Source organism: Somniosus microcephalus, chromosome 7, assembly GCF_052327205.1.
Source record: "Somniosus microcephalus isolate GS21.2 chromosome 7, FLI_Smic_1.0, whole genome shotgun sequence".
NCBI classification, from domain to species: Eukaryota; Metazoa; Chordata; class Chondrichthyes; order Squaliformes; family Somniosidae; genus Somniosus; species Somniosus microcephalus.
In genome coordinates, this window is record NC_140993.1 from 177348020 (window position 1) to 177375836 (window position 27817).

Consider the following 27817-nt stretch of genomic DNA (forward strand, 5'->3'; position numbering starts at 1 on the left):
GGTGCTAAATGAGTACTTTGCATCTGTCTTCACAAAGGAAGAAGATGCTGTCACAGACATAGTGAAGGAGGAGGTAGAGGAGATACTGGGTGGGATAACAATTGATGAAGAGGAGGTACTAGAAAGGCTGGCTGCACTTAAAGTAGATAAGTCACCAGGGCCGGATGGGATGCATCCTTGGACGCTGAGGGAAGTGAAGGAAGAAATCGCGGAGGTACTGGCCATAATCTTCCAATCCTCCTTAGAAACAGGGTTGTGCCAGAGGACTGGAGAACTGCAAATGTTACACCCTTGTTCAGAAAAGGGTGTAAAGATAAATCCAGCAACTACAGGCCAGTCAGTTTAACCTCAGTAGTGGGGAAGCTTTTAGAAACAATAATCAGTTACAAAGTTAATCAGTTACAAAGTTAACAGTCACTTGGACAAGTGTGGATTAATTAAGGAAAGCCAGCACGGATTTGTTAAAGGCAAATCGTGTTTAACCAACTTGATCGAGTTTTTTGATGAGGTAACAGAGAGGGTTGATGAGGGCAATGCGGTTGACGTAGTGTATATGGATTTCCAAAAGACGTTCGACAAAGTGCCACATAAGAGGCTTGCCAGCAAAGTTGAAGCCCATGGAATAAAAGGGACAGTGGCAGCATGGATACGGAATTGGCTAAGTGACAGGAAAGATAGTATTGGTGAACAGTTGTTTTTCAGACTGGAGGAAGGTATACAATGGTGTTCCCCAGGGATCAGTTCTAGGGCCACTGCTTTTCTTGCTATATATTATTAATGACTTGGGCGTGAGTGTACAGGGCACAATTTCAAAATTTGCAGATGACACAAAACTTGGAAGTATAATGAACAGTGAGGACGATAATGATAGACTTCAAGAGGCTGGTGGGATGGGCGGACATGTGACAGATGAAATTTAACGCAGAAAAGTGCGAAGTGATACATTTTGGTAGAAAGAATGAAGAGAGGAAATATAAACTAAAGAGTGCAATCCTAAAGGGGGTGTTTGAACAGAGAGACCTAGGGGTATATGTGCACAAAGCATTGAAGGTGGCCCAGCAAGTTGAGAAAGCAGTTAACAAAGCTTATGGGATTCTGGGCTTCATGAATAGGGGTATAGGGCAGGATTTTCATTGGGCCGTGGAGGCGGGATTGGAGGCAGGTGGGGGGTTAAAATCTCAAAATCGGGGGGCACGAACCCATCTCGCCCCCAACCCGCCTCCATGCCAGTTTCAAAGGAGGCGGATACCCGACCTGTGCTGGGACCTGCCTCCCCGAGGCAGGAAGGGGATCAGTGCCAATTAACTGCCTGTTAACAGGTAGTTAACAGGCAGTTTTTAGCCTAATCCCTATTTTTATTCCTGAAGTGTGGGTTTCCCGATGGCTCCAAACCACGCCAAGTTAGCGAAGCGAACTGTCGGGCTGAAGGACTTGGAGGGTTCGAAATGTCCGGTGTTCAGGTGAGTGATGGGTGCATGAGTGCAGAGGTGGGTGTGTTTGGTGTGTGTAAAGTGTTTAAAGAAGTTTAATTACTTTTACTTACCTTTACAGCCTTCCTTCCTTCAGGTCTCGGGAGTCCCTCATCTCACTGGCACAGAAAGCAGAATGGCCGCAAGCTGTCAAAAGTTGCAGCATTCAGCTTTCTGTTCTGGCGAGCTCTCTAAATCAGCCTGAGAGGAAGGAATTAACTTGGAGTACAGATTACCAGTGTTTGACAGCTTCAAAGAGCTGTCAAACGCTGATATTTCATCTGTCAAAAGCTCTTGACAGATGAAATGTCAATCTGTGACGTCACCTGTTGCCGGGTGGCCCTTAATTGGCCTGCTGAGCCCGCTGGGCGGGCTCAACGAGGTCAATCAAGTAAAAATCACGTGGGTTGGCCACAACTCGATAGAGGCGGGACTACAACCCTGAAAGTTGTAGTCCCGCCTCCTACACGCCTCCAGTATCAAAATCCAGCCCATAGAGTACAAAAGTGTGCAAATTATGATGAACCTGTATAAAACACTGGTTCGGCCTCAACTGGAGTATTGTGTCCAATTCTGGGCACCGCACTTTAGCAAGGATGTGAAGGCCTTAGAGAGGGTGCAGAAAAGATTTACAAGAAAGATTTCAGGAATGAGGGACTTACGTGGATAGACTGGAGAAACTGGGGTTGTTCTCCTTAGAGCAGAGAAGATAGAGAGGATATTTGATAGAGATGTTCAAAATCATGAGGGGTCTGGACAGAGTAGATAGAAACTGTTCCCATTGGCAGAAGGGTCGAGAACCAGAGGACACAGATTTAAGGTGATTGGCAGAAGAACCAAAGGCGACATGAGGAAAAACTTTTTTTACTCAGCGAGTGGTTAGCATGTGGAATGCACTGCGTGAGAGGGTGGTGGAGGCAGACTCAATCATGGCTTTCAAAAGGGAGTTGGATAAGTACCTAAAGGAAAAAAAATTGCAGGGCTACATGGAAAGGACGGGGGAGTAGGACTAGCTGAAGTGCTCTTGCAGAGAGCCAGCATGGGCTCAACGGGCCAAATGGCCGTCTTTCATGCCAAAACCATTCTATGATTCTATGAAGCAAACTCCTGCTGCCTGCCACCACTGGCTCCTAGTGCCTCACCCTGCTCCTGGCCTGCCCTCCTTGCCACCTCTTGCTGCTCCTGCCCTGCCTCTATATATCCCCAGCATCCTAGCTTTCCTCCTCTTCCACTTCATCCTGTTGCCTGGCTTGCTAAACCCAACCACTGGTGTTCTTTCCCTCCTCTCTGCAGGTGAGCTGCTCCTACAACCAGAAATAGAGCATTGCCACGAGCTTCCAGAACATCACTCCCAGTAGTTCCAGACCATGGAACTCCCCACACCCATCTCCCCGCCCCACCACACTGCTCTCAAATACTGTACAAGAAACCCTGTCGTTCCCAATAGTCCCAGATCTCAACACCCTGTCCCACCACCACCATCCCGCTTTTTTCACACCTCACCCCGCAGCACCCATAGCTGTGGAGTACTTCCCCAAAACTGTCAAATAATGCCAGAAAATAAAAATTGGGGGTGATGTTCAACTGCCCGCTGCCCATTTCTCACCCAAAAAATGGTAACCAGCATTTGAAAATGGTGTGGGGGGAGGGGGGACAGGTGAAGGGGGATGGGTAGGGGAGAGGTACCTCAGCCTCACTGACGCAGTTTTCATATGGGCCTGTAAATGGGTGAGCAGCCCGCTGACCTATTTCCGGCAGGAGGCTGCTTAAATATGCAAATTGGGGTGCTACAGCAGCTCATCATTTTGGTTTACACAGCAAGGGAAATTGGGTCTTGATGTTTGGACGCAATCTGCAAACCGCTGTACCTAGTCTGCAGCCATGCCAATGTTAATCCAGTGTAAAAGGAGGAACACTGCTAATTTGCACACTATTTTGAAAACATCAAGAAGCATTCAAAATGCTGTCCCATGTCTGAAAGAGCTGAAGGCAGTTATCACTCACCTATGATGACCTGTGTATCGGGCACCTTTGATGTGTCCAACACCTTTGCATCCAGGTGTTGGACATCGTCCCGGACTCGGAGCTGCAACAAGGACTTGTGAAGCTGAAAGGGAAAAATAAAGACATAAAAACCACAGCTGATGCAAAAGTATTGTAACTTACACAACAAATATTAATCTCCTGGAATTCAGGCCATATAATAAACCACAAGAGTAAGGTTTGGATGGTTTCGAACTGTCAAGATTAGACCACAGCCTTGAAATTGTTGCCCGGTAACTTTAAAAAATATATATAGATACAGTTTTAATTTTGTGTGGGGGATTAATTTGGTTTTTTGACTGAGTGTATGTTAGGAGTGAATGTCGGGAAACTCTAAAGTCTGTTAAGTAAATGTAAGCACAATGATGTAGAGCAACTGCAGGATAGTAATCATAGCAAGGGCTTCTGATGGCATCTTCAGCCAGAAGTGCTGAGTGGATGATCCATATTGGCCTCCTCCTGAGGTCCCCACCATCACAGAAGCCAGTCTTCAGCCAATTCAATTCACTCCACGTGATATCAAGAAACAGCTGAGCGCACTGGATACAGCAAAGGCTATGGGCCCGACAACATCCCGGCTATCGTGCTAAAGACTTGTGCTCCAGAACTAGCCGCGGCTCTAGCCAAGCTGTTCCAGTACAGCTACAACACTGGCATCTATTCGACAATGTGGAAAACTGCCCACGTATGTCCTGTCCACAAAAAGCAGGACAAATCCAATCCGGCCAATTACTGCCCCATCAGTCTACTCTCAATCATCAGCAAAGTGATGGAAGGTGTCATCAACGGTGCTATCAAGCAGCACTTACTGACCAATAACCTGCTCACTGATGCTCAGTTTGGGTTCCGCCAAGACCACTCGGCTCCCGACCTCATTGCGACCTTGGTCCAAACATGGACAAAGGAGCTGAATTCCAGAGGTGAGGTGAGAGTGACTGCCCTTGACATCAAGGCAGCATTTGACTGAGTGTGGCATCAAGGAGCCCTTATAAAACTGAAGTCAACGGGAATCGGGGGGAAAACTCTCCACTGGCTGGAGTCATACCTAGCACAAAGGAGGATGGTTGTGGTGGTTGAAGGTCAATCATCACAGCCCCAGGACATCGCTGCAGGAGTTCCTCAGGGCAGTGTCCTAGGCCCAGCCATCTTCAACTGCTTCATCAGTGGCCTTCCCTCCAACACAAGGTCAGAAATGGGGATGTTCACTGATGACTGCAGTGTTCAGCACCATTCACAACTCCTCAGATAATGAAGCAGTCCATGCCCGCATGCAACAAGACCTGGATGATGTTCAGGCTTGGGCTGAAAAGTGGCAGGTAACATTTGAGCCACAGAAGTGCCAGGCAATGACTATCTTCAACAAGCGAGAGTGTAACCACCGTCCCTTGACATTCAACGGCATTACCATCGCCAAATCCCCCACCATCAACATCCTGGGGGTCACCTTTGACCAGCCACATCAATACTGTGGCAACAAGAGCAGGTCAGAGGCTAGGTATTCTGTGGCGAGTGTCTCACCTCCTGACTCCCCAAAGCCTTTCCACCATCTACAAGGCACAAGTAAGGAGTGTGATGGAATATTCTCCACTTGCCTGGATGAGTGCAGCTCCAACAACACTCAAGAAGCTCGACACCATCCAGGACAAAACAGCCCGCTTGATTGGCACCCCATCTACCACCTTAAACATTCACTCCCTCCACAACCGGCGTACCGTGGCTGCAGTGTGTACCATCTACAAGATGTATTGCAGCAACTCGCCAAGGCTTCTTCGGCAGCACCTCCCAAACCCGCGACCTCTTCCACCTAGAAGGACAAAGGCAGCAGGCGATTGGGAACACCACCACCTCCAAGTTCCCCTCCAGGTCATACACCATCCTGATTTAGAAATATGTCGCCGAACTTTCATCATCGCTGGGTCAAAATCCTGGAACTCCCTACCTAACAGCACTGTGGGAGTACTTTCACCACATGGACTGCAGTGGTTGAAGAAGGTGGCTCACCACCACCTTCTCAAGGGCAGTTAGGGATCTGCAATAATGCTGGTTTTGCCAGCGACACCCACATCCTATAAACAAATTCTTTTTTTAAATCACAAAATGGAAAGAGCTGAGCACTTGTCAACATCTGAACTTCGGGATTAAAGCCTGAAATCCATCCTGTGCCTCTATTATTTTTGATAATGCTTAATGGGAACTGTCATGAATCTTATCATTCATGGAGAAATGACTCATGAAATAACACTGCGCAGCCAGCTGGTGGCGCTGTCCAAGGAGTATAAATACTCGGGCGTGGGCCCAGCTTGTTCAGGACGTTTTTGGAACCAGGAACTAGTGATGTAACTAGAATCTCATGGTTGTGAAACAATTGATTAAAGTCTTGTTTTATACTCAAACCAAGTGCTCAGTAGTCTTTTTACATCAGCAACTTTATTGCTTTTTGGTTTCTTTTTCTCAACTGCTGCAGGTGTCATGACAGACAGAGATGCATAGTTTACTATGATTAGTCAATGCACACTGATGTGCCCACACTAAGGATTTAATGATTGTGGTTTAGGCCTGAAAAATTTTGGGTCCCCAATCCAGCACCGTAAATGTGGGGGAGAAGGCTGACCCCATCAGAAATCCCATGGTAAGCTACTTTAAATAATGTTGGCGTGGCAGGGGTGGGACTCTCGCCAGCAGGGGCCCAGACACCCCAGGAGAGCCTGGAAAATTCAGAGAGAGTAGCAGAAGGGAGCAACTTTCATATTTACAAAACTCCATGCATTGGATGATCTTGGGTGTCTTGCCATGAAGAGAACAATGCTAGCAGAGCATCAGACACAGATGGAGATTCAGAATGTCATTTCTCAAAATAAGAATCTAAGTCAGGTAGAGGAGCAAAGGGATCTCAAAGTGCAAATACACAAATCACTAAAAGTATTGATGCAGGTTAACAAGGCCATAAAAAAAACAAACCAAGCTCTAGGATTTATTTCTAGAGGGATAGAATTGAAAAGTAATGAAGTTACGCTAAACTTGTATCGAACCTTGGAGTACAGCGTACAATTCTGGTCGCCATATTATAAAAAGGATATAGAGGCACTGGAGAGGGTGCACAGATTTATAAGGATGATGCCAGAAATGCGAGGGTATACCTATCAGGAAAGGATGAACAGGCTGGGTCTCTTCTCTCTTGAAAAGGTCTCCTAATAGAGGTCTTTAAAATCATGAAAGGTTTTGATAGTGTTTCCACTTGTGGGGAAGAGAAAAACTAGAGGCCATCAATATAAGATAGCCACCAAGAAATCAAATAAGGAATTCAGAAGAAACTTCTTTACCCAGTGAGTGGTGAGAATGTGGAACATAGTATAGATGCATTTAAAGGTCGGTTAGATAAGCATATGAGGGAGAAGGGAATAGAGGGTTATACTGATAGAGTTAGATGAGGAAAGATGGGAGGAGGCTCAAGTGGAGCATAAACGCCGGCATGGACTGGTTGGGCCGAATGGCCTGTTTCTGTGCTGTATATCCTATGTAATGTAATCCTATGTGGCAAAAGGCTGGGATAGCGGTGCAGTCCACTGCCATGCTGTGCACGAACATCCTAGAGGAGTTCAACTCATTGCAGGGCAGCCTGGAGAAAGTGGCAGCTGCAGGAGCATCTACAAATTTTCTCCTGCTTCATGAGAAATCCAAGCACGTCAGTGAACTCCATGCAAAGGCACTGAATAACGGACTGCAGGACTTGGGGGACCATCTGGAAAAGTTAGTGTCAACTGGATTGCAAAGTATACAGGGCAGCATCTCAAAGGGACTGAAGGATATTTGGTGGAATCGCCCTCAAGAATTTAATGATATTCATGATTCCATGGGGTCCGTTCTCCCACTGATTGCCAGCAGGAACCTGTTCCTGGTCAAATTGAGAAGCTGGTTGACGTGCCTCAGAGGCTGCTTCCCCTTATGCCAGCAGGAAAGAGCAGAAGTTTCCCGCAGAAATCTTCATCTTTACAGAACCAAGATGTTAAGGAGCCTATTTCCATCACAGGACTTGGTGCCTTGACAAGAGGGTCACCTCCATCTGAAGAGGCTCATAATATTTTGCAGCAGGCATCTATATCTCGGACAGTAGGTCCTCAGGTGACATGTAGATGAAGTATTAGAATAAGGTGCGAACAAAGCCAAAATTTATTGCCATTCCCTAGTAATTTGCCACACGGTGCCATTTGCTGGCAGGGATGCCAAGGCAGATAGTGATGGGTCATCAGCTCCCATGGTTGAATCATGCAATTTGACAATGGCGATGTTGTATCACTTGATGTGGTATGGTACCTTCTTAACTAACAAGTCAAGATTTATTTAAACTGAATGGTACAGGCAACCATCATATCTTTTGTAGAATGCAAAACATATTTGTTCCTCTAAATATGAAATGAAATGTAATCTGAAGTTATTTTTTAAATTCCCTTACTAAGTGGTGGCTGCAGTGGGTGATTTGTCTTGGCACACCATCCAGCAGGGTGAATGTCATGGTGATCTGCATCTAACCAGGAATCGTAATTGTGACTCCACCCATCAAAATGGATCTGAAAGGAAACAAGGAAAATGCATTCAATATTTACTTTTACTATACTTTTGAAAACCCAAAGTGGAGGCATAAAAGTTTTAAAATCCCTAATTATTTAAAGGAGGAAATCTCACCATTACTAACCCACTTAATGATCAACAGTTGAGAAGAGTGGCAATTCCATTTATAGGGACAGAAATTCAGTACCACACCCACCAGTTTAGATCCTGACAGATATTGCAGTCAGGAAAGCACTTTTTTTATTCGTTCCTGGGATGTGGGCCTCACTGACAAGGCCAGCATTTATTGCCCATCCCTAACTGCTCTTGAGAAGGTGGTGGTGAGCCGCCTTCTTCAACCACTGCAGTTCGTGTGGTGAAGGTACTCCCACAGACTAGTCAAGCAACAGCCTGACATAGTCATGCTCACAGAATCATACCTTCCAGCCAATGTCCCAGACTCATCCATCACCATCCCTGGGTATATCCTATCCCACCGGCAGGACAGACCCACCAAAGGTGGTGGCACAGTGGTATACAGTCAAGAAGGAGTGGCCCTGGGAGTCCTCAACATTGATGTTGGATCCCATGAAGTCTCATGGCATTCAACAATTAGAGGCCTAATTTATACCTGTACTGTGTGCTCTATGGATATGCATCGGTAGTAATGAAAGTAATGCTGTGAGTGCTTGGCATGTGCCAGCAGTATATATGCAACAGCTTGCCCTGCAACTTTTTGTTATTCATATATCAGTTATACTTGATAAATGGAAAGAACTGTACTCTTGCCTTATCAGATCTTTAAGATGTGCCATCTTATACATTTTTTATTTCCAGGTCTTACAAGTAGTGCAGGTAGCATTGACTTTGCCTGCCACCTCCTGCCAGGCATATCCTCCGTGGAGGTTACCCGGGTAAACAGGGCAACCCTCCTGTATCCACCTCATGCAGCAGCACGTCTACTTCACCAGCCATGAAACAGTATTCGGGTGCTGCACCGCTCCATCTATAGCCCTCAGACCCCATTGCCAGCCACCTCTTGGACTCAAACAGCCTTTGGTGAGATTAAAAGGCCCAGCAGATACTTCCAGCCTTTTTAAAGGTTAAACCAATTTAAGAGCTGTTGATGCATGATTGCCCACCCCCTTGTGGTGAGCTCTGACCATCAGACCAATGTAAAATTAAACTGACCCTGGAAATTTCTATAGCAGCAGCACTCTTGCAATCAGGCAGACGGAATTCCTGCCATGCATACTTCTGGTGGGTCCACTCTTGGACCCACAAATCAGGGCTAGTGTTTCCTCACAATCAGTTTCCTAATATTACCTACATTCATAGGGGTAGATTTTAACTATTGGGTAGCCTACCAGAGGCTCGGTCCATTTTGAGGGTAGGGCCTCATTACCATACAGCCAGTGGGCTGTGGCCACTAAATGAGACTCCCACTACAGCTCACCAGCACCCGGCCGACGCAATATCAGGCAACCCAGAAGCCAATCTGTTTGGCACCAAGTTAGGTCCGGGAGAGCCGTTCGCAGAAGGGGGAGGAACCCAGGGCAGCAGCAGCCCGCATTGTTTTTGTGGAGTCCAGAAGAGCACCCCTGCTCCTCCTGGCTGCACAAAAATAATTAACAGCTTTCCTTTTTGGCTCCCTTTCGGAATGAAAGATGCATTTGGGCAGAGGGTGCATGGTGCAGGCTTCGCCCAGTTGTGTTCCAAAATGGCAATCGGGGTCCTATGTACGTCATAGAATGCCGATTTACATAATACCGGCTGAATCAGGAGCGCACGCTGACCTTTCCAAAGATGGCGTTGGCCAGATTGGGACTGAGAATGGGGCACAGCGCTTTTCCCCACCATTTTAGAGCACTAAAATTACCATCCAGAAAATCTCCTCCCTAATTTCCAGAATAAGTAATTTTTTTTAAAAAGATCACACAGAAAAAAAAATTGTATCTGGACATTTTAATGGTTTGTTTTTTAAATGGGGAGAGATGATGAGATTATTGTTTCAGATTGATTAACTAACATCTACACAAGGAGCAACAACGGAGAAAATCGTACTGCTCAAGCAGAGTCAGTGATTAAATGTCAGCAGGTGGAATCTCAGCAATTTTCAATTCTCCACTGCAGCAAGGTGAAGCTTTACAAATTTAATTAACCGTAAAGAAGTTCATTTGTGTTCCCTGGCTTATTTTAGATGAGTTTGGGGGCGATTTTGCCAGCCCTGGGGAGGCGGGTTTGGAGGCGGGACTGCCAGGAAAATGGCAGAATCTGGGGGCGGGTATCCATCCCGCCCCCAACCCTCCTCTGTGCCATCTTCCCAGAAGGTGGGTACCTGACCTGCGCCGGGTCCCGTCTCCTGGAGGCGGGAAGGGGATTACAGCCACTTAACAGCATGTTAACAGGCAGTTACCAGGCAGTTAAGAGGATTATCCCCATTTTTCCATCAGAGTTGCGGGCTTCTCGACGTCGGCAAGGCGAGCAGTGGATCTGCGGGTGTCGGAGGGGTCCAAATGTGCGCTATGGAGGTGAGTGATAGGTGCAAGTGTGGAGCGGTAAGTATGGGAGGTGAGTGAAAAGTGTTAGAAAATGTTTAATTACCTTTGTTTCTTCCTGCAGGCTTCAATCGTTGGGAATCTAGAGGCTCCGGCATCTCAATGGCAGAGATGACAGAATGGCTGCTGCAGTCTCCGATGCAACAGCCATCTGCTTTCTGCTCACAAAATAGGTTTGGTGAGCCTTGAATACAAGAACTCACCAAACAACAGAGATTGTCAGTGTTTGACAGCTTCTCAATTCATCTGTCAAAAATTTTTGACATTCTCTGTCACTGGCTTCCCGCTGGGCGGGCTTAACAAGGTCAATCAAGGGAAAGTAGCGTGGGTTGGCCACAAGTCGATGGAGGCGGGACTAAACCCCGACAAGCAGCAGTCCCGCCTCCAACGGGCCCCTATTGGCAAAATCACCCCTTTATTTCAGTAAGTTTTGTCCAAATATATAAAATTCTAACATTTGAAGATCCAACTCAACTGTCATATTTAAACTCATTAAAACAAATATACAGAATTCTTGGCAAGTGGGAGCCACAGTGTCCCGAAATAAACTGAGGCTGAGATTTGACTAAGGCATACAGCGCTCTGATAGAAGAAACTTCAGAAAAAGTCTTGTGATTTCCAAATAATGGGGGAGAAACTGGCCTGTGTCGTGCCTGATTTCTGGGCGTTAATGTGTGTTTAGAGGATGTATTTTGGGTGGCGGTATCCCATGGCTTCCTCCCCTCCCCACCCCCTGGAAGTGCAGCAAAATGGCAGGTGGCAACTTCCAAGTGTCCAGGGCGCTCACCTGAAACAGGTGTTGGGTGTCTTGAATATGCTAAGCCGGGGCCTAATACCTGCTTTAGGAGCACGCTCGCAAATTCAGCAGAAATTGGGCGGAGCACGCGCTTAAAGTGACCGCTAGAGGCCGCCGACGAAAAGACCAGTAATTTTTTTTAAACTTACCTTAATGTGGAGCCAGGAAGAACAGGAGTGCTCCTCCTGGCTCCACAGTAGGACTGTGGGCTGCTGCCATCCCGGATCCGCACTGTTCTAGTTCGCCTCCCCCCGCCCTTCCAGGACTTACCTGTGGGCCGCTTCAGTGTCAAGCCAATTGATTTTTCAAAAGCCTCAACCGGCACGCTGCTCCACTGGTGTCCACAGCTCACCAGTTTTACGGAAATGAGGCCTGAGGTGCAAGCCTCGACCGTCTTCAGGCGTGCGTTCCAGGTTTGCCAAACTGGTGCAAAACCAATTTCTCGGCCAATGATGACTGAGAGTCCCACTTTCAAACTGTTCTCAGAATTCTGGAACATCTGTTTGTTAATTAGGTAACAGCTAAGGGTTATAAGATTATTTAGTTTTGCACTTTGAGTTTGTGTCATGTCTTATTCAACAGTCAAGGCTCCTATTTGTACCACTATGCACTATATGAAGCAAAACAAAGGAGAATAACATTTGAGCAGGATATATTGTGTGACCTCAACTGTTCAGAGCCTGAGTATGGAATCCAATAAATAAAACAAAGAAAGACTTGCATTTATATAGCACCTTTCACAGCCTCAAGACATCCCAAAGCGCTTAACAGCTAATGAAGTACTTATAATGTAGGATAGCAAATATTGCTTTAGTTCCCTTGAAGTTTCTGCATGAGTTACATATAGTCCTTAAGCAAAGCAAGAATGGGCAGATGTCGTTCCCTGTGAGATAAATTTAATGCAGAGATGACAGGTAACAGTCTCACCTCTGAATCAGAAGGTTGTGGGTTCAAGTTCCACTCCAGAGACTTGAGCACAAAATCTAGGCTGACACCTCAGTGCTGTGCTGTCGGAGGTGCGACTTTCGGATGAGACCCATCTGCCCTCTCAGGTGGATGTAAAAGATCCCATGGCACTGTTCAAAGAGCAGGGGAGTTCTCCTCCAAGACGTGGACAACATTTACCCCTCAACTAACATCAGCTTATCTGGTAATTAACTTGTTGCTGTTTGTGGGTCCTTGTGCTGCCACGTTTCCTAAATTACGTGACAACACTTTAAAAAAGTACTTCATTGGCTGTAAAGCACTTTGCGACGTCCTGAGGTCGTGAAAATTGCAATATAAATACAAATCTTTCTTACATATGACTTTGAATTTTTCTCTTTACTGATTCAACTTGTTGCTTAAACAACAAATTCAGATTTCACATAAGGGAAAAAATTCAATTTTCTTTCTTCGCTGAGTGCTTTTAGTGGAATGCAAATAAGCATATGGTACAGAAGTGCGCGCTGCCAAATTAGAAGCCTGGAGGGCTAAAATTAGAATCTTTCTACATTTTTAAAATATGCATTTTGGCAAAAAAAACCTTGATTTTAAATCTTAAAAGCATGAATCACAGCTTCACACTGTCTTTTATGACCTTGAAACCTTTGGGATAATTTGTGCATCAGGATAGGGTGAGGGGCCTTTTTCAGCTCAGCGTGCTTGATATGAATATCATGCAAGAATAGAATTGATTCTAGCATACTTGTATATCTAGATTCCAGTCCACTAGAACTAGGTGCGCAGCTGGTTGGATTAAAAATGGTAGCACTCCATTGTGGTACAATGTGCCCCGTATGCAGTGATAGAACAGGAGTTTGTTCCTAAAACTCCACAATAAGCAAGGTCATACACTCAGTTGCACTGACAGGGGCCCACAATGAAAAGAGGCTGTGTATTTCTTCACAAGGTGAATGGTACAATTAATGTTAAGTCGCCAAAGCTGTCCAACTCCCTGAAGCCAATTATGGAGTGGCATTGATAGAGGCTGGGACAAGGTCCCCTGACCAGAGTTTTAATAAAAAGGTGTATATAAAGGAGGGGTCAGGGCGGGGGGAGATAATAAGTCCTTACTTCCTTTATTTTACTTGACTTTTTTCAGCAATGTACTTGTATTTATCCAATTCAAGTATATCTATCGTATTTTAAAGAAAACACAATGGTGCGGTATTCAAAGCACTTAATACTTTTGATGTAAATCAACTTACCTTATGCCCTGCCAATCACTTCTTACTATCAGCAAGAACATAAGAATTAGGAGCAGGAGGAGGCCATATGGCCCCTTGAGCCTGCTCTGCCATTCAATAAGATCAAGTCTGATCTTTGAACTCAATTCCACTTTCCTGCCCAATCCACATATCGCTTGATTCCCCAAGGGTCCAAAAATCTATCGATCTCAGCCTTGAATATACGCAACGACTCAGCATCCACAGCCATCTTGGGTAGAGAATTCCAAAGATTCACAACCCTCCGAGTGAAGAAATTCCTCCTCATCTCAGTTCTAGCGTCAGCTGTGGCTCAGTTGGTAGCACACTTGCCTCGGAGTCAGAAGGTTGTGGGTTCAAGTCTCATTCCAAGAACTTGAGCACATAAAGCTAGGCTGACACTCCAGTGCAGTGCTGAGAGAGTGCTGCACTGTCCAAGGTGCCGTCTTTCGGATGAGACGTTAAACTGAAGCCTCGTCTGCTCTCTCAGGTGAACGTAAAAGATCCCATGGCACTATTTCGAAGAAGAGCAGGGGAGTTATCCCCGATGTCCTGGCCAGTATTTATCCCTCAACCAACATAACAAAAATTATCTGGTCATTATCACATTGCTGTTTGTGGGACCTTGCTGTGTGCAAAATGGCTGCCGCGTTTCCCACATTACAACAGTGACTCCACTTCAAAAGTACTTCATTGGCTGTAAAGTACTTTGAGACATCCGGTGGTCATGCAAGGCGCTATGTAAATGCAAGACTTTCTTTCTAAATGGCTGACAGCGTATCCTGAGACTATGCCCCTAGTTCTAGACTCTGCAGCCAGGGGAAACAGCCTCTCAGCATCTACCTTGTCAAGCCCTCTCAGAATCTTATGTTGCAATGAGGTCGCCTCTCATTCTTCTAAACTCCAGAGAGTAGAGGCCCATTCTACTCAATCTGTCCTTAAAGGACAACCCTCTCATCCCAGGAATCAATCTAGTGGACTTTCGTTGCACCCCCTCTAAGGCAAGTATAACCTTCCTTAAGTACAGAGAGTACAACTGTACACAGCACTCCAGAGGTGTGAGCTCAGTACAATTGTAGCAAGACTTCCTTACTCGTGTACTCCAACCCCCTTGCAATAAAGGCCAACATGCCATTTGCCTTCGTAATTGCTTGCTGTACCTGCATGTTAACTCTCTGTGTTTCGTGTACAAGGACACCCAAATCCCTCTGTACAGCAACATTTCATAGCTTCTCATCATTTCAAAATATTCTGTTTTTCTATTCATCCTACCAAAGTAAATAAACTCACATTTCCCCACATTATACTCCATCTGCCACCTTATTTCCCACTCACTTAACTTGTCCATATCCCTTTGCAGACTCTTTGGGGGCTAAATTCAGTTGATTTGCACCTCCCGTTAGAGCCCTAGAGGGCGCAAATCAACTAGCGCCTGGGCACGGCGCCGCTAACGCCTCCTGCGAAATTCAGCCCCGCTCGCTCCCCGGCTGTAATATTGGATGGCGCCCCCTGACTTACCGCCGGATGCTATGTCCACCGGGGTCAGGGGGGCCTACCTGCGGCCAGGGCGGCGCTAGTTAAAGGGGAGGTGGTGGGCGGCCATTTTTGTTGCTGGCCACCTGCCAGCACCTGTCCCCGTTGCTATCCCCAGCCCCTGTGAAGCCCCCCCCCCCCCCGGCTGCTTTCTGTTCATTTGCCGGCACTCCCGATCCCTGGTGGCCCAGCTTTAATAAGGGGAGGAAGGCCTGCAGTACCGCGGCGCGATGTGCCGCAGCGCCATGTAGCGCCGCGATATTGGCTCGCAGTGCCCCAAGAGGGACGCGGGGTGCTTCCAGTAGCGCCGCTCCTCCCTCTCGGGGCTCTACCTGGGAAAATCAGCCGTGGGGGCGTTAACTTTTTCAGGGTGCTAAAATTAGCACCCGGCGAATGTAGCACCCCAAAGGGGGCGCTACCCAATTTTTACCCCTTTCTCTCCTCCTCACAGCTTACATTCCCATCTAGTTTTGTATTGTCAGCAAACCTTACATTACACTCGGCCCCTTCATCTAAGTTATTAATATAGATTGTAAATAGCTGAGGCCCCAGCCCTGATCCTTGCGGCACCCCACTAGTAACAGCCCATCAGCCTGAAAATGACCCGTTTATTCCTACTCTCTGTTTTCTGTCCTTTAACCAATCCTTTATCCATGCTAATATATTACCCCCAACCCCATCAGTACTTAACAAGAGGTTAGTAAAGTGAAACTTTAAAGGTAATTTTAACCAGACTACACCAGAGCATTTTACATTGCTACAACCAATTTTGACTTAAATGTTCAATTGTGGTTGATCTTCTAATTGGGCCCACAACTGCAAATAATAGCTGAAACAACTATGTATTAACGGTAATAACAACAGAAAATGCTGGAAAAACTCAGCAGGCCAGGCAACATCCGTGGAGAGAGAAATAGGGTCAACGTTTCGGGTCGAAACCCTTCTACAGAACTGAGAGAAAAGGCAGGAAATGAAACAAAAGGCAGTGGGGGCTGGGAAATGGGGGAGGGGATGAAAGAAGAGACATTAAGAGAATTTCAAGGTGAGACGAGATAGTAATAGGACAGGTAAAGAAACAGACAACGGCTCTAGATGAAGTGTGAAATGCGCTGGCAGAGTGAGAGACAGCTGCCGTGTGGGGGAGAGAGAGAGAAAAGGAAAAGTCACAAACCAAAAGTGTGGATAAAAAATATAAAAATATAATAGGGGCCGAGGTTATGGTCTGAAGTTGTTGAACTCGATATTGAGTCCGGAAGGCTGTAAAGTGTCTAATCGGAAGATGAGGTGCCGTTCCTTGAGTTTGTGGTGAGCTTCCGTGGTACAATGCAAGAGGCCGCAGACGGTGAGGTCCGAGTGGGAATGGGGCGGTGAATTGAAATGACAGGTGACCGGAAGCTCGGGGTCACCCTTACGGACTGAACGGAGGTGTTCCGCAAAGCGGTCACCCAATCTGCGTTTGGTCTCCCCAATGTAGAGGAGTCCACATCGTGAGCAGCGAATACTGTATACTAGATTGCAAGAAGTACAAGAGATGCAACACCTGCCCTTATACCTCCCCCCTTCCCACTGTCCAGGGCCCCAAACACCCCTTCCAGGTGAAACAGCGATTTACTTGTACTTCTTGCAATCTAGTATACTGTATTCGCTGCTCACGATGTGGTCTCCTCTACATTGGGGAGACCAAACGCAGATTGGGCGACCGCTTTGCGGAACACCTCCGTTCAGTCCGTAAGGGTGACCCCCGAGCTTCCGGTCACCTGTCATTTCAATTCACCGCCCCATTCCCACTCGGACCTCACCGTCTGCGGCCTCTTGCATTGTTCCACAGAAGCTCACCACAAACTTGAGGAACGGCACCTCATCTTCTGATTAGGCACTTTACAGCCTTCCGGACTCAATATCGAGTTCAACAATTTCAGACCAGAACCTCGGCCCCTATTATATTTTTATATTTTTTATCCACACTTTTGGTTTGTGACTTTTCCTTTTCTCTCTCTCTCTCCCACACGGCAGCTGTCTCTCACTCTGCCAGCGCATTTCACACTTCATCTACAGCCGTTGTCTGTTTCTTTACCTGTCCTGTTACTATCTCGTCTCACTTTGAATATCTCTTAATGTCTCTTCTTTCATCCCCTCCCCCATTTCCCAGCCCCCACTGCCTTTTGTTTCATTTCCTGCTTTTTCTCTCAGTTCTGTAGAAGGGTTTCGACTCGAAACATTGACTCTATTTCTCTCTCCACGGATGTTGCCTGGCCTGCTGAGTTTTTCCAGCATTTTCTGTTGTTATTTCGGATTTCCAGCATCCGCAGTATTTTGCTATCGGATGTATTAACAGTGTGGGTTGCAGCAAGTGCTATTAAGTGCATACATCTTTTTTGTTTCATTAGTGATGGCATGTTTTGTTGATGCTTATGACGATTATTAAATGTGTCAATTAATTTGCAAAATTTTACCAACCGAGGTCGTGCCAATTTGACCTGAAATTACTTTTGCCTTTTGAACATTTTGTGTAAAATAATTGAAAGGTTGATGATTAAAATGCGACATGGACCTCAAAAGCATGCTTACAAAAGCTGCATTTTCTATTCCATCTAATTAGGTCAGCTGAACTGCTGTCATTTATAACTTATGTGTAGTAATGTGTAGTTTAGATCTTGAGTTCTGTACTTTGATTATTGAATTGTGATTCCAATTTTAATGTTTAATAATACAAACACATATGTCAGGCCAGGTGTTAAAACCTGCTCCCGTAATGATAGCAGACGATAATATCTGTGACTGCTCAATGCCGAGTGTTGGGATGCTGTTCAATAAACTGGCCACCTCCAGAAATTGCCAACGGTTTTGGGTGGCTGAGCACCTGGAGGAGGATAGTGATGGAGGAATTGCCATCAAAAGGCGAATGAGCTGATCCTTGAATTAGCCAATGGCACCTCAAGCTACAAGCCGTGACACAGCTGCAGTACAGAACAAGTCAATGTTCCCCCTGTGATGCTGTTCCAGAAGTGTACATAATAATCAAGGTGGGGGAGAATCAATGCTTTATACAAATTGTATGATTTTTAAGCTTTATGTAATTTTTAATCTATTTTATTATGTTACAAATTTAATTGTTAGCTGTATAAATTGCAATGGGTCAGAAAGCAACATGCTTGTTGAAACAACTTTGATTTTTTCCAGGGCTTTAGTATTGTTGAAGGGGGGGGGGGGGAGGGGGGAATGCTTGCAAACAGCAAGTCCTGCCATGCTCTGTGAGTGCCCAGTTTCGCTGACAGTCATTAAAATAAATCTTAGTATATTACGTGCCGCATCAAACTTTAAAATGTGATGTTCGTTATATTAAGTAAGGAGGCAACAATAATTGCATCCTGGGATTTGTTAGTAAAAGATTGACTGCAGAGAGTGACACTGATATGTTCTGGGAGTTTTGCCCAGAGTACTGACACGGACTCACAGTGGTGCATTGAGGGAGATGCATTCTGCTACCTGGTTAAGCCTCTTACAATGACGTTCTTTCAGTTTCCCACCGTAACTCTGGCACAAGACTGACAGAACTCCCAGGGAAACAGCACAAATGGTCATTTAAAGTTGATTATGGCAATTCTTTGTAGGGTGGGGTTCTTCAATTCTCTCACCAAGATATGGCAGGAGATCGGGAGAACCTCCATGCAGTTTCAGGACTAGAGTGAAATTTAGGAAGCCCAATAAATTCAAGGCCCAGGCTTTTCACAAAGGAACTTTATTTTCAGTACGGAGTATGCAACTTAGTAAAAAAGCAAAATGGTGGTCGAAAGGATTTTTAAGAAGTATTTGATCTGATTAATTTGGTTTCTTCTTTTGCTACTGCTATGGGTATATGTTTGCTCATATTGGTATTTGTTTTATGATTGTCCATTTTTGATTAGTAGCTTTTTAACTTGGTGTTTTTGTTCCCACTTGTGAACTGGTATGCTTTGACTTTTTCAGTCCTAACTTCTTGGCCCCTATATTTACGTGAAGGTGGGAAGGGAGCATGGCTGGGGGCGGGGAGGAGTTCTGGACGGGAAACCCGGTTTTCCGGGCGTCCTGCTGAAATTAACAGCAGGACGTATTTAAAATTTACCAGCAGGTTTCCCGCCCGACAGCCAGCCTGATCGACAGGCAGCCTGTGGCACAAGGCCACAGCCAGGGTGCAGGGAAGGGAAAGGAAGAGAGGGAGAGATCGTAGAGAGGGAGAGATCGTGGGGAGGGAGGGATTGTGGGGAGAGAGTGATCGGGGGTGGGGGGGGAGAGGGTGGAGGTCAGGAGGAAGTTGTAGATTGCAGGGGAGGGGGCAAATTAAAAAAAATTGTTCCTGGGATGTGGGTGTCACTGGCGAGGCCAGCAATTATTGCCCATCCCTAATTGCCCTTGCAAAGGTGGTGGTGAGTTGCCTTCTTGAGCCACTATAGCCCGTGCGGTGAAGGTACTCCCATAGTGCTGTTAGGGAGGAAGTTCCAGAATTTTGACCCAGCGACGATGAAGGAACGGCGATATATTTCCAAGTCAGGATGGTGTGTGACTTGGATGGGAACTTGGAGGTGATGGTGTTCCCATGCGCCTGCTGCCTTTGTCCATCTAGGTGTTAGAGGTCGGGGGTTTGGGAGGTGCTATCAAAGAAGCCTTGGCGAGTTGCTACAGTGCATCTTGTAGATGGTATACAATGCAGCCACGGTGCGCCGGTGGTGGAGGGAGTGAATGTTTAAGGTGGTGGATGGGGTGCCAATCAAGCAGTCTGCTTTGTCCTGGATGGTGTCGAGCTTCTTGAGTGTTGTTGGAGCTGCACTCATCCAGGCAAGTGGAGAGTATTCCATCACACTCCTGACTTGTGCCTTGTAGATGGTGGAAAGGCTTTGTGGAGTCAGGAGGTGAGACACTCACTGCAGAATATCCAGCCTCTGACCTGCTCTTGTAGCCACAGTATTTATGTGGCTGGTCCAGTTAAGTTTCTGGTCAATGGTGATCCCCCAGGATGTTGATGTTGAGAGATCTGGTGATGGTAATGCCGTTGAGTGTCAAGGGGCGGTGGTTAGACGCTCTCTTGTTGGAGATAGTCATTGCCTGGCACTTGGGTGGCGCGAATGTTACTTGCCACTTATCAGCTCAAGCCTGAATGTCGTCCAGGTCTTGCTGCATGTGGGCATAGACGGCTTCATTATCTGAGGAGTTGCGAATGGAACTGAATAGGGTGCAATCATCAGCGAACATCCACTATTCTGATCTTAGAATGGAGGGAAGGTCAATGATGAAGCAGCTGAAGATGGTTGGGCCTAGGACACGGCCCTGAGGAGCTCCTGCAGCTACGTCCTGGGGCTGAGGGGACTGGCCTCCAACAAGCACAACCACCATCCGTTGGGTGATGGTATCCATTGGCTAGTTTTGACTCCAGCCAGTGGAGAGTTTTCCCCTGATTCCCATTGACTTCAATTTTACTAGGGCTCCTTGATGCCACACTCTGTCAAATACTGTCTTGATGTCAAGGGCAGTCACTCTCACCTCACCTCTGGAATTTAGCTCTTTTGTCCATGTTTGGACCAAGGCTGTAATGAGGTCTGGAGCCGAGTGGTACTGGCGGAACCCAAACTGAGCATCGATGAGCAGGTTATTGGTAAGTGCTGCTTGATAGCACTGTCGACGACACCTTCCATCACTTTGCTGATGATTGAGAGTAGACTGATAGAGCGATAATTGGCCGGATTGGATTTGTCCTGCTTTTTGTGGACAAGACATATCTGGGCAGTTTTCCACATTGTCGGGTAGGTGCCAGTGTTGTAGCTGTACTGGAACAGTTTGGCTAGAGGCGCAGCTAGTTCTGGAGCACAAGTCTTCAGCACGACAGCTGGGATATTTTCGGGGCGCATAGCCTTTGCTGTATCCAGTGTGCTCAGCCGTTTCTTGATATCAAGTGGAGTGAATCTAATTGGCTGAAGACTGGCTTCTGTGATGGTGGGGACCACTCGGCACTTCTGGCTGAAGATGGTTACAAACGCTTCACCCTTGTTTTTTGCACTCATCTGCTGAGCTCCGCCATCATTGAGGATGGGGATGTTCATGGATCCGCCTCCTCCCGTCAGTTGTTTAATGTCCCACCACCATTCACGACTGGATGTGGCAGGACTGCAGAGCTTTGATCTGATCCTTTGATTGTGGGATCGCTTAGATTTGTCTATAGCATGCTGCTCCCGTTGTTTAGCATGCATGTAGTCCTGTGTTGCAGCTTCCCTAGATCGGCACCTCATTTTTAGGTACATCTGGTGCTGCTCCTGGCATGCACTCTACACTCCTCGTCGAACCAGGGTTGGTCGCCTGGCTTGATGTTAATGGTAGAGTGAGAAATATGCTGGGCCCATGAGGTTACAGATTGTGGTGGAATACAATTCTGCTGCTACTGATGGCCCACAGCGCCTCATGGATGCCCAGTTTTGAGATGCTAGATCTGTTCTGAATCTATTCCATTTAGCACGGTGGTAGTGTCACACAACACGATGGAGGGTGTCCTCAGTGTGAAGATGGGACTTCCTCTCCACAAGTACTGTGCGGTGGTCACTGCTACCAATACGGTCATGGACAGATGAATCGGCGACAGGTAGATTGGTGAGGATGAGGTCAAGTAGGTTTTTCCCTCATGTTGGTTCTCTCAGCACCTGCTGCAGGCCCAGTCTGGCAGCTATGTCCTTCAAAAGTGCTTTTCCAATTGGTGTTCAACATGGAGGAGTAGTGATTCATCAGCTGAGTGAGGGCGTTAGGTGGTAATAAGCAGGAGATTTCCTTGCCCATGTTTGACCTGATACCATGAGACTTCACGGAGTCCGGAGTCAATGTTGAGGACTCCCACGGCCACTCCATCCTGACTGTATACCACTGTGTCGTCACCCCTGGTGTGTCTGTCCTGCTGGTGAGACAGGACATATCCAGGAATCATGATGGAGAAGTCTGGGACATGGGCTGAGAGAGGGAGATCAGGGAGGTGGAGGGGGGTCGGTGATTACAGGGGTGTGGGGGGACGGTGGGGTGGCGGACTATTGCGAGAAGGGAAGTAGGTAAAGTTGTTGGGCCTGGGGAAAACACTCCTGCTCGTCCTGACCCACAAGCAGTTCTGCAAATGCACTTACCTTATGGATCCTGCCCTTCTCGTCTCCTTTTACCTGCCTGGTTTCCTCGAGTCAAAATGGGTAAAAAATAAAAAGCCTGTTAACATGGAGGTATGCAGCCCCCTTAAAAGATGTTAACGACCGACCCGTCTCCTGAGAGCGGATTGGTCGCCTGCCCCCTGACCCGCCTCCGTTCAAACTGGAAGTCAGGTTGGGGTTCAGTTTGAGTTTTAATTTTTTTTTTACTTCTCACCCATGCCCAATGACGCCCCCCCCTCCCCTCCCCCGGTCTTGGGGGGTTAAAACTTCCCCCCTTGTTTCATAAACATGGCCTTTGAACTTGTCAGGTGTGACACATATCAAGTACAATACCTAAGTGTGACAGACACAGGCTAAATGCACAATGAATGGAAGACTTTTATACATTTATATAAAGGTGTTTCTTATTATAACAAAAGGACAACTGGACAATTCCCACCTGCTACTTTTAGGTCAGTAACTTTGGCATATAATTCCCAAAAAATGATAGTGAAAGAACAAGGTGACAACTCAAAGTTCACTGGCACAAAGGCAGATAAAAGATGATTCTGAATATAGATATGGTTTGATGAAATTAAATAGCTGACGGTTTGGTTAAATTTCAGGAGACGATTAAGTTATGAAACTGAGCAGATAGTCTCCAAGAATCCACCGACAGGCAAGCTCACAGCATGCCTACTGCGCTTTTGAAAAGAGTATTCAGAGAATATCACCTAAATACTGGTATAAATTTGATCAACAATTTTAAAAATTACGACAAACGGAGATAGGACACCACCATAATAAAACTTTCCGGGGGAGAAATTCGGTTGTTAGCGCCACCGATTAACGCCTAAAGAGGCCGAGAAGTGGGGCGCTAGCCAATTTCCGAGCGGGTGCAAGGCGCCTAGTGCCTCGCCCCATATTGAGCATCCATTTAGCGCCGGCGCTAAATCTTAGCGCCCGCTCATGGGCGCAGGCTGATTATGACGTCATTTGAGTGTGCAACGCCTTTTGGGTACCCCGGACCGGAAATTCAGTGGCGGCCCCCTCCGTAGCACCTGGCGCTAATAGTGACAACTTACCTGGACCTTACCAAGTCGCTCTCGGGCTGGAGGAGCGTTATTTAAAGGGGACTGGTGTGGTTTAAAAGCGGCAGCCATTTTTGGAGCACAACTTCCTCGAGAGCTACAAAGAGTTGCTGAGCTGCACACTGAGAGCCATTTGACCACTGAGCCAGCGCAGGCAGACGATCTTCAGCCTTCTGACCATCACCTTGCTGTTGGTGAGCCTTGACAAAGGGGAACCTTCCTGTGGGTACTTATTATGGGGGCTGCATTGGAGGGGAACGTCCTGCTGCTGAATCATCTGGAAAGGGCACTGAGATGCATAGAAACATAGAAGATAGGAGCAGGAGTAGGCCACTCGGCCCCTCGAGCCTGCTCCGCCATTCAATGAGATCATGGCTGATCATTCAAATTCAGTACCCTGTCCCTGCCTTCTCCCCATATCCCTTGATCCCTTTAGCCTTAAGAAATATATCCAACTCCTTCTTGAATATATTTAATGAACTGGCCTCTGTGGCAGAGAATTTCACAGGTTCGCCACTCTCTGGGTGAAGGAATTCCCCCTCATTTCAGTCCTAAATGTCCTACCCCTTATCCTTAGACTATGACCCCTGGTTCTGGACTCCCCGACCATCGGGAACATCCTTCCAGCATCTAGTCTGTCCAGGCCTGAAAGAATTTTATAGGTTTCAATGAGATCCCCTCTCAATCTTCTAAACTCCAGTAAGTATAAGCCCAATCGACACAATCTCTCCTCATACGTCATTCCTGCCATCCCAGGTATCAGCCTGGTGAATCTTCGCTGCACTCCTTCCATGGCAAGAACGTCCTTCCTCAGATAAGGCGACCAAAACTGCACACAATACTCAAGGTGCGGTCTCACCAAGGTCCTGTACAACTGTAGCAAGACATCCTTGTTCCTGTACTTGAACCCTCTTGCTACGAAGGCCAACATACCATTTGCCTTCTTAACCGCCTGCTCCACCTGCATGCTTACCTTCAGCGACTGGTGCACAAGAACACCCAGGTCTCTTTGCACTTCCCCTTCTCCCAATCTATTGCCATTCAAATAATAATCTGCCTTCCTGTTTTTGCCACCAAAGTGGATAACCTCACATTTATCCACATTATAGTACATTTGCCATGTTTCTGCCCAATCACCTAACCTGTCCAAATCGTACTGGAGTTTCATGACATCCTCCTCGCAGCATACCCTCCCACCCAGCTTTGTGTCGTCTGCAAATTTGGAGATATTACATCCAATTCCCTCGTCCAGATCATTAATATATATTGTGAACAGCTGGGGTCCTAGGACCGATCCTTGCGGTACCCCACTAGTCACTGCCTGCCACTCGGAAAACGACCCGTTTATTCCAACTCTTTGCTTTCTGTCCGCCAACCAGTTCTCTATCCAAGTCAATACCTTGCCCCCAATCCCATGTGCCTTGATTTTGCACGCTAATCTCTTATGCGGGACCTTATCGAAAGCCTTTTGAAAGTCCAAATACACCACATCCACTGGTTCTCCCTTATCTATTTTACCAGTTACATCCTCAAAAAATTCCAGCAGATTAGTCAAGCATGATTTACCTTTTGTAAATCCATGTTGACTTTGTCCGATCCTGTCACTGCTTTCCAAGTGCTCTGCTATTACATCTTTTATAATGGACTCTAGCATTTTCCCCACTACCGATGTCAGGCTTACCGGTCAATAATTCCCCGCTTTTTCTCTGCCACCTTTTTTAAATAGTGGGGTAACATTAGCTACCCTCCAATCCATGGGTACTGTTCCAGAGTCTATCGTGTTCTGGAAGATGACCAGCAATGCAGCTACTATTTCTAGGGCCACTTCCTTAAGTACCCTGGGATGTAGATTATCAGGCCCTGGGGATTTATCGGCCTTCAGTCCCATCAATTTTCCTAAAACCATTTCCCTACAAATACTGATTTCTTTCAGTTCCACCCTTTCATCAGATCCTATGTTCCCGGGCAACTCTGGGAGGTTATTTGTGTCCTCCTTTGTGAAGACAGAACCAAAATATGTATTTAATTGGTCTGCCATTTCTTTGTTCCCCATTATAAATTCCCCCGATTCTGACTGCAAGGGACCTACGCTTGACTTCACCAATCTTTTTCTCTTCATATATCTATAAAAGCTTTTACAGTCAGTTTTTATGTTCCCTGTAGCTTACTCTCATATTCTATTTTCCCTTTCTTAATTAATCCCTTTGTCCTCTTTTGTTGAATCCTGAACTGCTCCCAATCCTCAGGATTATTGCTTTTTCTGGCCAATTTGTATGTCCTCTCCTTGGATCTTATGCTATCCCTAATTTCCCTTGTTACCCACGGTTGAGTCAACTTTTTTGTTTTATTTTTATGCCAAACTGGGATGAACAACTTCTGTAGTTCATCCATTCGGTCTTTGAATGTTTGCCATTGCCTATCCACCGTCAACCTTTTGAGTGCCATTCCCCAATCAATCCTACCCAACTCGCTCCTCAGACCATCGTAGTTTCCTTTATTTAAATTGAGGACCCTTGTCTCTGAGTCAACTACTTCATTCTCCATCTTAATGAAGAATTCGATCATATTATGATCGCTCCGACCCAAGGGGCCTTGTACAACAAGATTGCTAATTAATCCTTTCTCATTACATAATACCCAGTCTAAGATGGCCTGATCTCTGGTTGGTTCCTCGACATATTGGTCCAGGAAACCATCCCGTAAACACTCCAGGAATTCCTCCTCCACAGTATTGTTACCAATTTGGTTAGCCCAATCTATATGTAGATTAAAGTCACCCATGATGACTGCTGTGCCCTTATTGCACGCTTCTTTAATTTCCCTTTTAATGCCATCCCCAAACTCCGCCTTACTGTTTGGAGGTCTATATACCTCTCCCACTAATGTTTTTTTCCCCTTAGTATTTCTCAATTCTACCCATGCAGATTCCACATCATCAGAGTTAATATCCTTCATTCGAATTGTGTTAATCCCTTCTTTAACCAGTAATGCTACCCCACCTCCCTTTCCTTTTTGCCTATCTTTCCTGAATATCGAATACCCCTGGATGTTGAGTTCCCAGTCTTGGCCATCCTTGAGCCACGTTTCCGTAATCCCAACCAAATCATATTCGTTTACCTCTATTTGCGCAGCCAATTCATCCACCTTATTACAAATGCTCCTCGCATTAAGACACAAAGGCCTAGAAATTGGGTATAGCCCCGCTTGAGGCATTAGAACTGGCGCTGCGCAAAGTTTATAGCCAGACGAAACTTATCGCTGCCTGGCGAGATATTGGGTTGCATCGCCCCCAAAGGGGATTGAGGCGCTAACTCAGACGTTGCACGGGGCTCCTAAGGCGCAAAAGTTCAGGCGCTACCCAATATCGTCGCGGACGGGCGCAGCGCAGGTGATCTCAATTACCGGAAACCACGAGACTTCCAGGCGCCGGCCGGCTCTTAAAGGGGTGGGTCAGTCAGCCTGAGCTGCTACACTCAACGCCCTGTAGGCCTCAGAATCGGCGCTCGCCCTTCTCTGGCGCAACAAACTTGGTGAGGATGGAGAAGGTGAGACAGAGAGCAGAGCGCTTCAGCACTGAGGCCCTGGACCACTTGGTGTCTGCAGTTGAGCGCCGTCGAAATGTTCTGTATCCTGACAATGGCAAGAGGCCGAATCAAAAGGCTTACCGGCGATCTTGGAGGGAGGTTTCTCAGAGGGTCAACTCCAACAGCTTGGCGACCAGGACCCCTGTTCAGTGCAGGAAGAAATTCAACGACCTCACTCGGGTCGTTAGGGTGAGTGTTGGTTAGGCAAACTTCTGATTCCCTCCATCTGCACCTAACTTCGAGGACCCTGTTGCCATGATGCCCCAATGGCCATCTGTCAGCAAGCACCCATGGCCCTTTCTGGGCACACACATGGACATTTCACTCAAGGCCACATGTAAGGGCCCTTGCACCATGGGGGGCATGAGATGATCTCTCAAGGCCACATGTAAGGGCCCTTGCACCATGGGGGGCATGAGATGATCTCTCAAGGCATCACATAAGGGCTCTTGCACCATGGGGGGCATCAGATGATCTCTCAAGGCATTATGTTACAGAACTTCCCCTTCTTTCCCCTGCAGTCCAAGCTGGCGACGATGCGGAGGGAGCAGCGTCGAACCGGTGGCGGACCTCCACAAGTGGTCACTCTCACTGATCTCGAGGAGAGAGTGCAACAGATTCTTGGAGGACGTCTGTCTGGTCCTGTAACCACTGCAGCTGCCGACCCCATTCTCGACAGCGAGGGTAAGGCTCTCACCTTTTGCAACTGTCTCCTTCCACTTGGTCCCCCTGCCAGCATGCTTCCTCAGTGTGCCGCAATCTGCCATGCCTTTCCGCCAACCTGTCCTTTTGCTAAAGCCACTCTTCCACCTCCCTGCTTTCAGATGATGCATCACCAACTGGGGCTCCACGCCCTGAAGCTGCCAGTGCCAGTGCCTCCGGAGG

At 46.8% G+C, this 27817-nt stretch overlaps 1 protein-coding gene and 1 non-coding gene across 2 annotated transcripts in view; one reads left to right on the plus strand and one right to left on the minus strand.

The window, feature by feature from the left end:
• LOC147115028 (lethal(3)malignant brain tumor-like protein 4) overlaps positions 1-27817 on the minus strand; it is a 591174-nt gene that overhangs the window by 280680 nt on the left and 282677 nt on the right. Inside the window, exons 16-17 of the mRNA XM_085993271.1 lie at positions 7963-8077; positions 3474-3576 (exon numbers count right to left, since the gene is read on the minus strand). Coding sequence (XP_085849397.1) covers positions 3474-3576; positions 7963-8077 — 218 coding nt within the window. The remainder of the gene's footprint in view (positions 1-3473; positions 3577-7962; positions 8078-27817) is intronic.
• On the plus strand, positions 8207-8321 carry LOC147115029 (U6atac minor spliceosomal RNA). Its single transcript, XR_015079128.1, has one exon. It is a non-coding gene; the product is annotated as a U6atac minor spliceosomal RNA (small nuclear RNA).